A 17,842-nucleotide genomic window follows, 5' to 3' on the forward strand; every position below is an offset into this window, starting at 1 on the left:
TACTTTGGAAAATTGTTTGCTCCTCTTGAAAACTGAACAAAGATACATGAATGCCTTATTTCTTTACATACTGACATGAGGTTATATTACCCAGAAGGACTCACTGGTTCTTTGAAAAAGAGCAGGCAGATTATACAGATGCTTTCCTCCATGCTGGCTAAAATGACAGTGTCCTAGGTTTTGTTACTGCTTTTAATAGCTAACTTCCCTGATGCATAAATAGGACGGCTGCTTGGAGCTTGTGCCTGCAACCTTTACTAGACTCAGAAGATAATACCTGGAATGCACCCTTGCCCTCACCTAGCATTATGTCCTAAGCATTTGGGTTGCAAATAATCACACACCCATAGGGCCGGCTAGTGAGAACAAATCACTTCCAATGTCATCTGCCAGCTTTCCTCTCCAGGGAAAGGGCAGCAGCTGGGCTAGACTGCAAGGTACTTGAGCCACACTGGACGAGGAAAGCTGGCAATCCTTAAGCCATTAGCTTGTAGTATAGCCTCCCTTAGGCTTTCCCTGGAGGCCACTTCCCTTTGCTCCTAGGAGATGGAGCAGGGCAGCAGGTGAGACAGGAATGCCAAGGAGAGTGCTGAGTACATCTGGTCTGTTTCCTTCTCAGGAAGAATCCTCTCAGACAACCGAACTCCTCTAACACATAGCTGATCTTTGACCCATACAAAACTTTGCTCTTTGAACAACTTCCAGGGGTTGTGATTCTTCCATGTACTCTCCTGGAAGTGGGCAAGCTGGGCTGTGGAGTTGTCTGTTATTTTATTGCAAAACAGTCCCTGAAGCTGAATAAGAAGCCACACTAAGGAGTTTATTCAGAAAGGGAGCCAATCCTCAGATAGCCAAGGGCTGGGGTGGAGGGTAGAGAAGCTTCAGGTACATGGGGATAGGGAATGAGGATCTCAAAAGGCTCTATGCTTTGACAGTCCTTCCCTAGCTAGTGGGCTTGCTTTCAGACCTTCATGAGCTAATTCCCCATGCAAAGCCACTGTTGCATCAGCAAGGTAACTGAAAAATCTCATCAGAAAAAGCAGGTGTTTTTGAAAATGTGGTTTGGAGAGGCTTTTGAGCTTGGTTGATTGTACTGAGGCAGCTAGGAGAAAGCATGAAGAATATGGACTTGGGTTGAAACAGTGCTGATGGTAACTATACACTAACATGCGCAGGGGATGGGAGAGCAACCTGACTTTTCTCAGCCACAAAATAGGGAAGCTACCCACCTTTAAAGCTGTGAAAAAGGCATGAGATGACAGACATAATCAGTGAAACCACCTAGGATGGGACCTGATATAAAGCAGTCACCCTAATGTGAATCAGGCCAGTCGAACTTTGAAAGATACAATGCATGTTCAGGTAAGCAGTTAAGAAAAAATGTTTTAAAAATAAGGGATTTTATTTGTAAAGGCATGAGGGGTATGTACGTGTGTTGTGTGTGTGTGTGTCCATGTAATATACATGTATAAATGTAAGTCACCAAGCATCTGTATTATTCATTTACTTTGTAAAACTATCTTGTAAGATACAAACAAGAAAGTAAGATGCTCAAAGAGGTAAATACACAGCCCCAAAGAACACTGAAAAAGGGTGAACAGTGAACGCTAGTCTTCCTAATCCAAAGCCCATGAAGTTCTCTTCTAATTCAAATCAGAGTCTTTGAAGTGGGTCTACTATTGTTTTTTTCAGCTGATCAATCTTTGGATTATCATTTGGGTTAGTGCATAATAAATGAATGCTCATCTCTGAAGAGATAACTGAAGAAATTAGTCTAAATATGTATGTGGGATTTGGGGAAACACTAATTTGGAAATTAATTTCCAGCTGATACTCTCCATTCATTCATTTAGTCATTCAACAAATAAGCATTAGGCTTCTACTGTGGGCCAGAAATCTGCTGGGTCCTGCAGAAATAATGAGGAAATGAATGCAGAGACTGCCTCCAGGCCGTCAGAATCTGGGGCAAACAAGATATGAAACATTTGAACATATGAAAGTGACAAGTGAGATTGTCTTCCATTTCCGTCTATTAAGACCTTGATTTTAAAGAGGATGTAGGGCCCAGCTGTGGGATATGCCTGAGAATGTCCCGGGAATGATTCTACAGTCCAGGCATGTAGCACGTGGACCAGAGAGACACGTAAGAAACAGTCTCAACAAACTACTTCTAGTCTTACTTAAAATTCTTTTTTTTCTCTATTTCTGAACTGCATCCAAAGGTCTAGTTTTCAACGTCCTTGCGCTCTGAAGTGTAGAGGTTAGAAAACAACTCAATTCCATCATCACTAAGTGTAAGGGCCCAGCTCTGATTGAAGAGGAAGAGGCAGTTTCTCCAACTGTGTGTGTGCAGAAGTTCCTCCTGGAACATTTGTGAAAATCGCCAATTTCCTGTCCCTGCATACTGATCGAAAAGGTCTGAATGAGGTCTAAGGATATGCAATTTTAGCAACCAAGACACATCTTTCTGAGGCAAAGGGCTCCCAGGAACACACTTTGAGAAACACTGGGATATATTTTATTTTATTTTATTGCTTGTAGCTTTATATTACCTCAGACATTGTTGTGGAATCAGAAGTAATTCAAAACTTCCACATGGGTCTGTGCTCTTGTATTACCATATCTAAACTTGGTGAAGGGAGCTTTCCTCCTCCTACTGAAAATTTCTGAAAATGCTCTCTAAAGCACAGCATCCAGATAATCTAATTGTGGTAGTGCTTAACCCCAGTGAATATTATAATCTCCTGTGCTGCTTTAAAAAACAGAAAGCCCAGGCTCCACCCCAGAGCAGAGTCAGATAGGAATCTCTGAGGTGTGACACAGCCAGCAGTATTTTTAAAGGTCTCCAGGTAAGTCCACCAAGAAGGTCAGCATGAGAAGCACCTGCTGTTCTGGATCTGAAACCTTACCTGCTTCATCTCCTACTGCTGAAAATACCCTTTCTATTTCTGCCCCCTCCTCTGCTCACCTACCCACTGCTCCTCCTGCCCTCTGGTGACTGCATTCTGTTTCCAAAGTCCTCAGTGCAGCTCATTTGCTCTGTGACTTTCTCTCATTTCCCTACTCTGACTGTCCATCCCTTGCACTTCTCCCGCCAGGCTGGGAGTGCCGTGAGCTCTCAGAGCCCGGGTGAGGCTGACACCCAGTAAAGGTTTGTAGGATACAAGTGAATCCATCAAAGTGCAATGCAGGGGTTTTAGATGTTATTTTACTTATTTTAAATGTGTCATTTTACGTCTTTACATGGGAATAGTAGGTATGAAAGAAACTGTGGCCAAGGCAATACTGTGAATAAATAGCAAGTCATTGCTTGCCAGTAAGTGCCTGTCAAATAGCTAGACTAAGAAACTTAATTCAAACTTGCAAACCCCTGAACTCCCAAGGTCAAATAAGATTAATCCTTGGTTTTCTCTTTGTATTGCAAGGCAGGGAGATGAGATGGGGAGCAGTAGCAGTGATGATGAAGTGTATGCATGCACACCTGTCTGTATATACATTTGTGGGTGTCTGCACTTGTGTATGTGCATGCCTAGCAAGCCAGGGTGTGTGTGTGTGTGTGTGTGTGTGTGTGTGTGTGTGTGTGTGTGTGTGTGTGTGTGTGTGTGTGTGTGTGTGTGTGTGTGTGTGTGTGTGTGTATCTAGGGATGTGAGTCTGTTACTTTCTGAATAAATGTGCTATTTTACTGGACAGATTCTCAAGTGTTTTCCCCAAATCGTCAATACGTTCCTCACTTCCAAGAAAGTAACAATCAGTGCAAAAAGAATCGAGGAACATTTTATTTATGTATTTGAGATGGGGTTTCACTCTGTCACCCAGGCTGGAATGCAGTGGCAGGATCATGGCTCACTTCAGCCTCGACCTCCTGGGTCCAAGTGATCCTCCTGCTTTAGCCTCCTAAGTAGCTGCCTCCACACGCACATGCCACCACACTCACCTAGGTTTTTCAATGTAATTTTTTTTTTAATTTTATTTTGTAGAAACAGAGTCTCCCTGTGTTGCCCAGGCTGGTCTTAAACTTCTGGGCTCTAGTCATCCTCCTGCCTCAACCTCCCAAAGTGGTTACAGGTATAAGCCACTGTGCCAGTCTGAAGAACATTTTAAATTTAGATTTTATCCACGTGTGTACATTTGATGAAACCCACTAGCAAGGAAAAAATGTACATGAGGCCTTACCTTGTTAGTTTGTTTAATTAGTATAAAAAGCCTTTTGAAAAGAATTTCCAGTTGGCATTATTACTACATTCAACTACCCCATTGAGAGTGTTTTCTTACAATGTGTGGAAATGGATTATCTGCCCTCATGCAATTAGTTATAAAACAACCTGCTTGTGTAATCAGGGGTCAGTATTCATGAATACAAAACATGCGTATTGCTTAGAGGGAGTCCCTTCCTGCAAATCACCTCTTTGGCAACAGTTAACTTTCGCAACTGAGAACACAGGAACACTCCCTCTAAAAAGTCTGTCTTCAGTGGAAACTTTATATGAAATGATTTTGTAGATAATAACTGACATTTTGTCCCACAAATTCTGATGAAACCTACAGCATGCAAGCATGGGAAACACACAGGAAACAAACTATGAGTTTCCATTAAAAAAAGTGAGTTTTTTGATTGATGGGAAGGGTTGACCTGTGGGAGAATTGGGACAAAGTTTCTGTGGCATGAGTCACATCAATCTGACTTCTAAATACAGATAAAGTCTCAGTAGAAATTTCTGCGCAGGAGGATAAATTGAAACTTTGCTGATCAGTACATATGACACAAAGGTGCTGTGTGTTCCTTTAAATATCCTTGGATCCATTTGGTCTTTCTCGCCCTAAACTTTGATTGGACCAAGAGCCTGGGGAGAAAGGAGGGCTGCTGAATTGGCCTCACTAGACTCTGAGCCATGTCAGAGTCAACAAACTTCAGTGTTTCTTTTAACTTTGGACATTGCCAAGATTATTCTGGTATTTTAAGGACCTGATAGGGCAGAGACTTGCAAATATCATTTTGCTTGTATGTGGTTGGGAATACTAAACAATTAATATATCTAATATTAAGCAAATAATTTTCTGTGGACATTTTTGGAGTTCTTCAACCACATAAGTAACCAATACAAAGTGGTGTGATGATGACAGAGTCTCAAACTGTCAAGTGTACCAGCATCATTGAGAGAGCTTGTTGACACATAGATTGCTGAGCCGCACCCCAGAGTCTCTGATTCTGTAGGTCTGGGGGGGGACCTGAGAATCTGCATTCCTAGCAAGGCCCCAGGAGAGGGTGATGCTGCTGGTCCAGGGATCATTTTTTTTTTTTTTTTGAGACCAACTCTCACACTGTTACCTGAGCTGCAGTGCTGTGGCACGATCTCAGCTCCCTGTAACCTCTGCCTCTCGGGCTCAAGCGATTCTCCTGCCTCAGTCTCCCGAGCAGCTGGGATTACAGGCACATGCCACCATGTCTGGCTAATTTTTTGTATTTTTAGTAGAGACGGGGTTTCACTATGTTGGCCAGGCTGGTCTTGAATTCCTGACCTCATGATCTGCCCGCCTCGGCCTCCCAAAGTTCTGGGATTAAAGGTGCGAGCCACCACGCCCGGCTGGGATCATATATTTAAAACCACTGGTGTGGCAGACACAGAGGACTACTGGACCTCAGAGGAGAGAGACTGCTTCCAGTTTGAAGGGAACAAGAGTTATATACGTGGCATCACTGCTGGGAGTTGAGCATGTGTTCCTTATAGATCACCCCACTGACTTCTGGGACAGTACATGGAAGGACAGTGGGATAGAGAGGGTAAGAAATATCAAGAGGAATTTGTTAGTAGAGGTTTCCCTCATGGATAGTAGGGAGAAAAAGACTGAAGATATAATGGCAATTCCCACTGATAAATGCAGTTTTTCTTTTCTTTCTAAAATCTGCATCAGGCACATTGTACCAAATCTCAAACCGAATTACATAGAACACAGTAAAGTTTGAAGGTGCTGGACAGATGACTAAAGAAGTGATCTCATTTAAATAACAACTCCAGTCACTGACAGGTCCTAGGTGAGAACTTGTCAGGGAGTGAAGGGCCAATCCTTGTAGGAAGAGACAGGGTGCATTGGTGGTAGGTGTGGGCCCTGACGGTGTGAGGCGACAGCAGAGGAGGACAAGGGCTCTGCGTGCATGTCAGTTTTCCCCTTGCCTCTCATAAACTCTCAAATACCCACCATCTTTGCCATGATTTCTTCATTGTCATCACATAATATTTATCCAGTTTACTCATGCGTATAGCCCTGTCTTCTTTCATTCTGCTCCAATTTTCTTCCTCACTTCTCTTTCTCTTCTTGTCTTGTTCTGAATCTACTGATGTTTTCCCTCTGGCTGCCAACTGTGAACATAATCCCCACCCACTCTATCAAGGATTTGCTTTTTCAGAAATGGTATCCAAATTGGAGATGCAGCAGGCCCTGATGTGGTTTTTCTCATTCATTGGAAGGGATCCTACTTATTGAACAGAAAAAATTTATCAAATAGCGTACTGTGGCCCAAGAGTATGAAACAATAACCAAAATAACTATACAGATGCCTGCATAAGGAATTAGGGAGGGAAGGAGGCAGACACACACACACACACACACACACACACACACACACACACACACAAAGACACACACACACACATACACACACATACCCTTCCTTTTCAATGGCTACATGTTCACTACATTTCTTCAGAGGAGAAAATGCTGATGTAAATGTGAGAAATGCCTTAATCTACTTCATTAAGCCAGTTATGTCATTGAATATCCTTTAGTTTGGGCTTCTTTGGAGACTGGTAACATGCATACATATTGAGATCAGATTAAAGGAATCATAACTAGTCCAGCCTGGGATTAGAAGCCTCTCTTTCCCCCTTACCTCATCAAGACATCGCTCATATTGTTCCCTTTGATTTTCATTCTCCAAAGCCAGTGCTGAATTCTCTGCCTGCGGTAAGATACAAAAATAACACAAATAAATCAATGAAATGTTGTGTTAGGTGACAACTTATTCAATACAGTTACTAAATATATCTCCTCAGGATCCAAGACAATCTTTTAGAAGTACCTTTGACAAATTCACTCTAAGTACTATTATAAATATCTCAGGGATGACTTCTGTCTTACCAACTTGCTCACTAAAATACACGACAACTTAAAGAAATGCAAAACTTGATATTCCAAACAGGTAGAAAATCAAATTGTGGCTTGATGTGAGAATGTTCCGTAAAAAGATTAGAATGTTTATTTCATTCTATGAAAATGTAAATGTGAGAAATGCCTTAATCCACTTCATTAAGACCTGTCACAGACTCACAGCCTAATATTTGTTTAGGCCACAGAAAAGAGTCTCACACAGAGTCATGGAAGCATAATTCCAAATGCAAACTAAATATGTTATTTTCATTGTTAGTCAATGACTTGTGGACATAAGATAATGAGAAATGTAAGACTTGAACTATACTTAAGCATCCCCTTCCCCATACTCTTGTAAAATTACCGCTTTCTCACTCCTTAGAGTCATGTGGGTATGTGAAGGTTGAATATAGTTACTATGTTACCATGTGGAATAGTAAGGGAAAAGAAAAGTATTCATTTAGTGTAAGCTTATTAGGTTTTAGAAGGAGCATGAAATGATGGTATCAGAACTGCCCTCCATGTTGGGTGACCTGGTTCCACTGCAGCCACTGTGGGTTCCTGACTGAATCTTCAACTGTGCCAGTGAACCCTTGCCAGGGCTGTGACAATGACCACCCACTCTTAGCCCACAAGCAATCTTGACTCTACCTTCCCCTTCTCTTAAACCCTCCTTGACATTTAGAAGTAGCGTTATGGTGATTCAAATCAGCATTTTGAAAATTACAGTACGATTTTTAGGTGGCACAAAGTTCAACATTTTAACTTCATCATTTTATTCCATCTGTTTTTCTAAACTTCTTATTTGGAAATAATTTTAAATTTATATCAATGGATGAATGCATTATGGTTTGCATATACAATGAAATACTATTTGGCCATAAAAAGGAATGAAATAATGTCATTTGCAGCAACATGGGTGGAGTGGAATCATGTTAAGTGAAATAACACACGCACACAAAGACAAATTTTGCATGTTCTCACTCATATGTGGGGGCTAAAAATATGGATGTCATAAAGGTAGACAGTAAAATGATAGACACTAGAAGCTGGGATGGGGGTTAAGTGGGAGAGGGGATGAAAAGAGCTTAGTCAGTGGTTACAGATAAGATATACAGTTAGCTAAAATATGTAGTTAAGAAAAAGGAATAAGTTCTATGTTTTGAACAGCAGAGTAGGGTGGCTGTGGTTAACAACAATGTATTAAATATTTCAAAGAAGCTAGAAGAAGCAACATGAACTGTTACTAACACAAAGGAATGATAGGCTGGACATGGTGGCTCACTTCTGTCATCCTAGCCCTTTGGGGGCAGAGGCAGGTGGATCACTAGAGGTCAGGAGTTCGAGACCAGCCTGGCCAACATGGCGAAACCCCATCTCTACTAAAAATACAAAATAAGCTGGGCATGATGGTGCACACTTGTAATCCCAGCTACTTGGGAGGCTGAGGTAAGAGAATCACTTGAATCCAGGAGGCAGAGGATGCAGTTAGCATAGATTATGCCACTGCACTCCAGGCAGGAAGATAAAGTGAATGAGACTCCGTCTCGGGAAAAAAAGAAAGAGAGAGAGAGAGAGAAGAAATGATATTCAGGCTGATGGATGTCTCAAATACCCTGACATGATTGTAAGGCTGGCTGCCTCACAGAGGGTTAAACGGACACATCCATCTCTCTCCACGCCTGATAACTACGTCATCACCCAAGCTCGTTACCTGGCCTCGCAGCATAGCTACCCCGCACCCGCCTACGCATACCAGACCCAAGCCCATATTCAGCGCTAAATTATGCATTTAACCCCCAGCCCGCTGTTGAAAAACCCTTCAGAAATTTTTTTTTTTTTTTTTTTTTTTTTGAGACAGAGTTTCGCTCTTGTCACCCAGGCTGGAGTGCAATGGCGCGATCTCGGCTCACCGCAACCTCCGCCTCCTGGGTTCAGGCAATTCTCCTGCCTCAGCCTCCTGAGCAGCTGGGATTACAGGCACGCGCCACCATGCCCAGCTGAATTTTTGTATTTTTAGTAGAGACGGGGTTTCACCATGTTGACCAGGATGGTCTCGATCTCTTGACCTCGTGATCCACCCGCCTCCGCCTCTCAAAGTGTTGGGATTACAGGTGTGAGCCACCGCTACCGGCCAGAAAAATTTTTTTAAAGAAGCCCCATCAGACCCTGCCCGGTAGCAGTCTGTTTTGTATGCCCCCGGAAGGCCTACTCACCCAAAGTCCCACCTGCCTACCCATAATAACTAGCTCCAGGTATTTCCTGCTTCTTAATAGCCAATAAGATTGCCTTCACTTTGTTTCCCCAACCACCAATCAAGGCCAACTCACCCAAAGTCCCACCCGCCTACCAATGGCAACTAGTTCCAGGTATTTCCTGCTTCCTGACAGCCAATAGAATTGCCTTTGCTTTGTTTCCCCAATAGCCAATCAATCGCCTTCCCTCCCCCATAAAACCCCATGACCTAAACAGTCGGGCGCGACTTCTTTGGCCCCTCCCTGGACCACAGAACCTCACCCGGGAGCTGAATAAATTAGCTTCTCATTTTCTTATACTTGCCTCAGTTTCCTCATTTTACCTTGGCAATAAATCTTACAACGATCATTGTACATTCTATACTTGAAACAAAATATCACGTGTCCCATAAATATGTAAAATATTATGTATCAAAAAGCAAAAATGTATAAAGAACTCCCACAAAATCTTTCCTAAGATTCACAGATTGTTAACGTTTCACCACATCTGCTATATCAATTCCTTTCCCTTTCTTTTCTGTACCTGGAAAGTAAGCTACAGACATAGTGTCCTTTATCCTTAAATACTTCCATGTGTATTTCCTAATAACAAAGGCATTATCTTGTACAATCAGAGTATAGTTGTTAATTTCAAGAAATACCATAGGAAATATAAATTAATACAGTACCATAATCTGATCTACAGTTCTTCCAGTTTTACCAGTTGTCCCAATAATGTCCTTGATAGCATTTTTTACAATATACAATCCTATCTGTGATCATGCTCTGCATTCGATTGTCGTTGCCGTTCATCACGCACCCTTTAATTTGGAATAGTTCCAGATTTATGAGATGGAATCTCACTCTTGTTGCCCAGCTGGAGTGCAATGGCATGATCTCGGCTCACTGTGACCTCCGCCTCCCTGGTTCAAGCGATTCTCCTGCCTCAGTCTCCTGAGTAGCTAGGATCACAGGCGACTGCCACCATGCCCCACTCAGTTTTGTATTTTCAGTAGAAATGGAGTTTCACCATGTTGGCCAGGCTGGTCTCAAACCCCAGACCTCAGGCCATCTGACCACCTTGGCCTCCCAAAGTGCTAGGATTACAGGTGTGAGCCACTGTGCCCAGCCTGGAATAGTTTGTTTTTTTAATGTTTTTTATTTTCTTCTTTCCTTCTTTTTTCTCTTATTTCTTCTTCTTCGTTGCCTTTCTTTCTTCCTTTTTTTCCCCCCTTTCTGAGTAGAGGCCAGTTATGTTGTTGAATATCCCTTAGTTTGGGCTTCTCTGGGGCTCCCTCATACATAGTTGGCGGAAACAGTGCACAGGTGATGCTGGGCCCTTCTCAGTGCATACAGCAGCTGCATGACATCCATGGGACCCGCTGCTGGACATGCTAACTTTCATCACTTGGTTAATGTAGTGTCTGCCAAATCTCCCCACTGTGAAGTTACTGGCTTTCCATTAGTGATTAATAAGTAATTTTGGGGGAGAAACTTTGAGGCTATAAAAATATCCTATCGCTCATCAAACTTTCACCTACCTATTTGAGCAACCATCAATGATTTTCAACCAAATCATTGATTAACTTGGTTGCAAATGGTGACTTCTGACTCCATGTTTCTATCTAAGTTTATGAGTTGATATTCTCTTCCATAAGTTAGTGCTTCCCCTACCTCCTATTTATTAATGTGCAAACGTCGATTCTGATATTACTCAAAGGGTTATACGTCATTACTACTATTATTAATTTTGATGTTCAAATCACTCCAGCTTTGGGCAGGCGAGATCCTGTAAGCTGGTGGCTGCATCCTTTTGACATGTACCCATACTTTCTTTTTCTGCAAAAGGAGGTGTTCCAGGGCCATCTTGCTTTTTCCTTGCTTCATCCCTGAAATCAGGCATTTCTCCAAGGAATTCTATTTCCTTTTAGTTGGGGAATGATATTTGGAAACTAAAATCTGGGTGTTAACCTGTATCAGTTGCTACTAAGGAGTCACTGCTTCCAGTCCCTTTCAGTGGAAGGATTTCTCCCCACTCCCACATGTACAGGCTCACTGCCCCACCTCACCACAAGCCCCACAACATTCTTTCTTGCCTTCTTCTTTTCTTATTAGCATCTTCCTTTTTGTACTGTTAGAACTCAGGATCTCAGCAATATTTTAACTCCTTTGTTCAATCTTACCATGTGTACAAAACTGGTACCTACCTAAACCAGTGCTAGGAAAAGTTCAGATTTCTGTGTTTCTTTAGAAGAAAAGTAATCAGTGAAAATACTGTGTCCTGAAGTTACTAAGTTGGCTCTTCCCCTACCTCCCTTTTAATGGGGTTATATGATTCATTTGAAATTCAGTTCAGTTCATTTGTTGCTGATAGTATTCAAATTTAATTTCCTCTCTTCTTAATTACATTTTGTTTTTTAGAATACATAAAACATTAACCGGATTCCAAAAGTTAAAACTATATTAAAGGGTATGTATTGAGTGTAGTGTTCCTCCCTCTCCTGCCCTGTTCCTGTCTACCTCTTGAAGATTCTTTCATAGTGTCATTACCCCTTTTTTGTCTTCCTTTGTTACTATTAAAATCATGTCCTTTGGGTGGGTGTGATAGCTCACACCTATAATCTCAGCACTAAGGGAGGACAAAGTGGGAGGATCCCTTGAGCCCAGGAGTTCGAGACCACCCTGAGAAACATGGTGAGATCTCCATCACTACAAAAAATAAAATAAAAATTAGCCAGGTGTGGTGGTATATGCTTGTAGTCCCAGCTTCTCAGGAGGCTGAGTTGGGAGGGTTGCTTGAGCCCAGGGAGGTCAAGGCTGCAGTGAGCTGTGTTTGTGCCACTGTACTCCAGCCTGGGTGACAAAATGAGACCCTGATGCAAATACACACACACACACACACACACACACACACACACACACACCATGTCCTTTGACTCCCTCCCATTATATATCCAACAATCACCTTTCTTCCTTTCTCTCCTTTTTCCTACCATTTTCTTAGTTGCATTCTTTCTACTTTGCCAGGGCATATCATGTTCACACAGGCTTCTTACACCTTTGCCCCTACCCTTGGTTTGGCCTCCTTAATGGATAATGGCTGGTTGGTCTTACATTCTTTTGCTTCTGCAGCAAAATAAATTGCTTTGAAACTCTCTCTTCATTTTTCCCCTCACAACCACATCTCCACACTGTACCTCCTCTTTCCCCTTTACCTCCTTCTCCCCGGCAGGCTGCCTCTCTGAGATAGCCACCTGCGTCTGCTCACTTTCCAGCTCTGCCCAGCAGCCCACTGGACCTGCCACGTGTCCATCTGTGTGCAGTGCTGGCCTTGGGCTTTCACATTCCAGGCGTGCTTTCCTTGGTGCCCTCTGCTTTCCATCTCCCTGGGCACACAGGCTGGCAGCAGGAGTGACATGGCTATCTGGTATTTATTTTTCTACTTACAGTAATTTGAAATTAAAGTGTTCTCTGTCAATGATAATGCAGAAGGCATGGGTTATGTGTGGTTTTAATTGTGTTTCCTGATGATATGGATGTTTTCTTTGGCAGATGCATGAAAAGTTTCAAACGTAGGCTGGTTTTACTTTAATCAACAATAAAATTTAGGAGAAGTGATTGAACCAGGATACAGCACAAAAATTGAGGAAAACCCCTGGGAAAAGTCTGTTTGAGGGTGACTTGCCATTTTGTTCAAGGTCAGATCATTTCAACAGTCACAGTTCAAGTTCCAGAACTCCTCAAACACTGTTTCTTCTTCAGGTTACAGTCTTGATCCTTGGCTTTGAACTTGTTCCTTTGGGGATGAATCCCCGTTTAAAAAACCTGCGAACACCCTAGTCCCTTGGGTGGGATCCTGCCACATTCTTTCAGGTCTCGTAATGGACAGACATCTGCCACACAGCCGAGTCCTTCTGTGCTCAGGCTGATCGTCCGTTTGACCTTTTTAAGTACAGTTATCGGTTATTCCTAGACTGTTTCTTCTCTTTATTCTTTGCCAAACTAAAGTGACTTTGCTGTTTCCTTCAGGGATTGCTTTTGGCCAGTCCCATGGAAGCTTTTCCATCTCTGCAGCTGAGATGGAATCCCACAGTTCCTCCTGCAGCCCGAAAGGAAGGGCAGGCTCAGGTCCCAGTTCCATTCTGTTGCAGTCTTACTAGGCAATGCCATGTTGAGTAACTTTTGGCAAGTCACTCTCCATTAGCTGCGTTTACAATTCCTTAGTTAATAAATGAAGAGATCCAACTAGCCAATCTACAAAGTGACTTCCAGTTCAAATATTTGGATATCATGAATCATGGAGGAAAATGCTAGAATTCCAATTCTACAAAGTCATTATTTCTTTGGAGAAATTTACCTTTTGTGGGGTCTGCTGATTTTAGTAAGGCAACAGCACAAAGGATAATGGGAAGAGATAAAGGAGAGAACTGCAAATGCCACTTTACACTGTTTTCACTTTAAATGTCTTGGAAAAAATGTGTACGGAAATAAAGCTGAAAATAGGAATTTATATGGGATGTCTATATCTCGCTCCTACCCGCAATATCACGTTGCAATAACACTGCAATCGATCCATTCAGATAATTACCGTCATTATACCGTTTACATTACTCGCCTCACGTTTACTGCTCTGACAATCTATTACCGCCAAGCAAATTAAATACCTAAAGGGTGCTGGTGAAAGCACAATAGTCACATTTATGGTTACTGTGTTCAGTTACAGAGACCAATTTAATTGATGTAATCCTACATATCCCATCGGACAAAAAAGATATTAACAATTATGCCAGTGAAGTTAAAATAATCTTGAACTGATGATTTTCTTTAATCCATTTGCATTTATTAGAGATTCAGGATTAACCTGCTACCAACTTATGGCAACAGAGGGGGAGAAAAAAAAAACAAACAGGAAAAAAAATCCTCTTAACTAAATGTGATTTAAAGAAACAGTGAATATTTATACAGCAGGAATGGGAAAGGATAAGCAGAGAGAGAAAGGAAACAGAAAATGCAGGTGTCACTACTAAGAATTACAGAAATTACAACACAGGTCTTTTTCTACTCTAAATAAGTATGTTATTAAAGTCAATATGCCCAGAGGATGCAATTAGAGCACTCAAGTAAACGGAACATTGGGTCGTTGCATTCAGCTTTGTCTTCCACAACAATAAAAAAACTTTTGCTAGACTTAGCCCGTGACTTAGAAGATTCCTGCTCAGCGTGGTTTCCCCATGGCTCCAAATTGCAGTGGTCTAAATACGTTTGTGGTTTCATCTCTAAAAATCCTTAAATGTCCTTATAAAATCAAAGAGCATCACAGAGCAACTCTATATTGGTTTGGTTTACGTGGAAAAGGGATTTGAATCGTTACGTAAAAGGAACTGTGCTTCTTAGAGGTCCTGCTTAGTGAATAGATGGGCTGGCCAGAGCTTACCAGTAATTGAAAAATCTGTTTCTAAAACCACTGTCCTACATTAATTCTACAAGTATGCTTATGTTTAAAATCTTTGTATACTACAAATTTATTTAATGGATCCTTTTCCACAGACCAAAGGTAGACTACTTCTGCACAAAAATCTGTCCTTTGCATAACATAACAGCTCAGCTACAGGCTTTTCACCTCTTATACACTGTCTCCACTCGCCTCCATGACCTTATAAATCTGCTTCTCCACAGCACACACCATCTCAAGAGCCAGGCTCAGCTTCTAAAGCTCCCATGCTCCCTCCTGGGCTGTGCCTTTGGTTTTGCTGCTCTAGTATGGAATATGGTTTATTCTCCCATTGGTCTTTCTAAATCCCACTCAGTTTTGGTGGTCTGGCTCAAATCTGGACTTAATATACTTAAATGGGGACACATTTAAATTTAAAAAAATTCTTTTGAATGTACAAAAATATAGCAAAATATTGCAAAGAATTCCCCCACATCATTCAACAGACTCCCCAAAGGTTAACTTTTTTATGACATTTGCTTATCATTTAATAGCTATCTATACCTGGAGATAATTTTTTAAAAACATCTGAGAGTAAGATGTAGACACAGTGCAACACCCTTTTACCTGTTAATACTTTGGCATGTGCTTTCTAAAAATAAATGTTCTATATAACCACTGTGTAGTTATCACATTCAGGAGGTTAACGCTGATGCACTAACCTAACCTACTCTACAGGCAGGCCTTGTTCAAATTTTACCAGTTGTCCCTCAAATGTCCCTATCTAGTCCAGGATCCAATCCAGGTTCCCAGAGCTACATCATTTCTCTTTAGCCTCCTCTTATATGGAACAGTTTCTGAGGTGCTGTCTTTCATCACCTTGATACTTTTCAAAAGTACAGGCCAGTTATTTTGTAGAATGTCCTTCAATTTGAATTTGTTTGATGTTTCTTCATAGATTTTAATATTATGGCAAGAATATCATGGCAATGATATTATGTCCTTCTTAGTGCACTGTATCAGGAGGCCCAGCATACCAATTTATCCCATTACTACAGGTGGAGTATCCCTAATCTGAAAATCTGAAATGTTCCAAAACAGAGCCAACATGAGTAAAGAAACATGCATTGGAGTCTTTTAGATTTTGTATTTTCAGATTAGGAATGCTGACTGGGTAAATATATAATGTAAGCATTTCAAAATCTGAAAAAAATCAGAAATTTGAAACACTTCTGGTCCTAACCATTTTGAATAAAGGATACCCAATTTCTATAGTAAACTTGATCACCTGGTGAAGGTGGTATCTGTGATATTTCCCCATTATAAAATTATTTATTTCCTTTTATGAACAATAAGTATCTTGTGGCAAGGAACTTCAAGATATGTCAATATTCAGAGTCTTTGAGATTGCAAATTTGCAAATATCTGTTCTTTGGTTCACTCCTCTTACATCTATTGATTTTTTTTTTTTTTTGACAAAAACAATTACAACTGTGGTGGTTGCAAAATAGCAACTTTTATTTTTATCTCTCTATCATCTATCTATCTATCCATCCATCTGTAGCGACTTTTATGCTATCTATCTACCTGTCTATCTAACTATCTATGTATCATCTATCTATCTATCTATCTAATCTATCTGACTCAATCCATCCATCTATCCATCCATCCATCCATGTTGGTGCGAATATAATTATGGTTTTGCCATTACTTTTAACAACAAAATCTGCAATTATGTTTGCACCAACCTAATATATATCTTTTTAGAAACAAGGTCTTGCTCTGTCACTCAGGCTGGAGTGCAGTGATGTGATCGTAGCTCACTGCATCCTCAAACTCCTGGGCTCAAGTGATCCTTCTGCCTCAGCCTCCTGAGTAGCTGAGACTGCAGGCATGTACCAACACACCTTGCTAACTTTTAAAAACATTTTTGTAGAGACAAGGTATTGCTATGGTGTCTAGCCTGGTCTTGAGCTCCTGGCCTCAGGTGATCCTCGTGCCTCAGTCTCCCAAAGCATAAATAGTGATTTAAATTCTACTAGTCTTCCTACATTTGCTAGTTTGAACCTTATCATAAGTAGGGGTCACATATTTTAGCACTTTGTTATAATGCCTTCAATTGAGGTTAGTAGTTTTATGAGTATTAGTCTTCTCAGTTAGACTCTATGCCCTTTGAGATAGGGATCATGTTTTATATGTGTCTTTTCAAAGGAGATGTAAATTAGTGTATTTTAATTATAGTTATGGATGAAAATGAAAACTCTTGATATATAGATTCACTTAGCATCAACGAGTTTGTTGGCATGGTATATGTACTTTTACTCATGTCATCTCAATGGTGGTCATACACATGTGTGGATATATACCGATGTATATTTTAAAAAATATTATCATCGACAAATGAGAAATTAAACTAGTGATAATCAACTTTTACTCTTTGCAAGCATCAATATGAATTTGATTTATTATTATGGTGTCTATATTTTCTTTTTCTTACTTTTCTTTCTTTCTTTTTTTCTTTTTTTTTGAGACAGGATCTCTGTCACCCAGGCTGAGGGCAATGGTACGATCTTAGCTCCCTGCATCCTCCACCTCCTGGGTTCAAGTGATTTCTTCCACCCTAGCCTGGGACTACAGGCACGTGCCACCACACCCAGCTAAATTTTGTTATTTTTGGTAGAGATGGGATTTCACCATGTTAGTCAGGCTGGTTTCAAACTTCTGACCTCAAGTGATCTGCCCACTTCATCCTCCCAAAGTGCTAGGATTTCAGGAGTGAGCCACTGCACCAGGCTTGGTGTGTATATTTTCAAAACAAAAGATGAATATACACCATCTGTCACATTTTGACAACTGACAAAGTATTTAAAGCTTGTACTTTGTTATATTGAATAGTAGAGGAGACTGAGGTTTTGTCCCTCCCTTATAAATATTAACTGCGCTTATTACTAGTATTGGGGTCATGGTAGATTAAAGATGGTTACAAATGCTTTGTGACTTATCTGCTTGAATCTAGGCTGGCCTTACTGACTT

At 41.1% G+C, this 17,842-nt stretch overlaps 1 protein-coding gene across 1 annotated transcript in view; it reads right to left on the reverse strand.

The window, feature by feature from the left end:
- The window catches only part of NCKAP5 (NCK associated protein 5), a 977,727-nt gene that overhangs the window by 203,055 nt on the left and 756,830 nt on the right, over window positions 1-17,842 (reverse strand). The window contains exons 8-9 of the mRNA XM_037741167.1: window positions 6,818-6,956; window positions 6,664-6,715 (exon numbers count right to left, since the gene is read on the reverse strand). Coding sequence (XP_037597095.1) covers window positions 6,664-6,715; window positions 6,818-6,956 — 191 coding nt within the window. The remainder of the gene's footprint in view (window positions 1-6,663; window positions 6,716-6,817; window positions 6,957-17,842) is intronic.

This window comes from Cebus imitator, unplaced genomic scaffold, assembly GCF_001604975.1.
Source record: "Cebus imitator isolate Cc_AM_T3 unplaced genomic scaffold, Cebus_imitator-1.0 Scaffold95, whole genome shotgun sequence".
In the NCBI taxonomy this organism is placed as follows: domain Eukaryota; kingdom Metazoa; phylum Chordata; class Mammalia; order Primates; family Cebidae; genus Cebus; species Cebus imitator.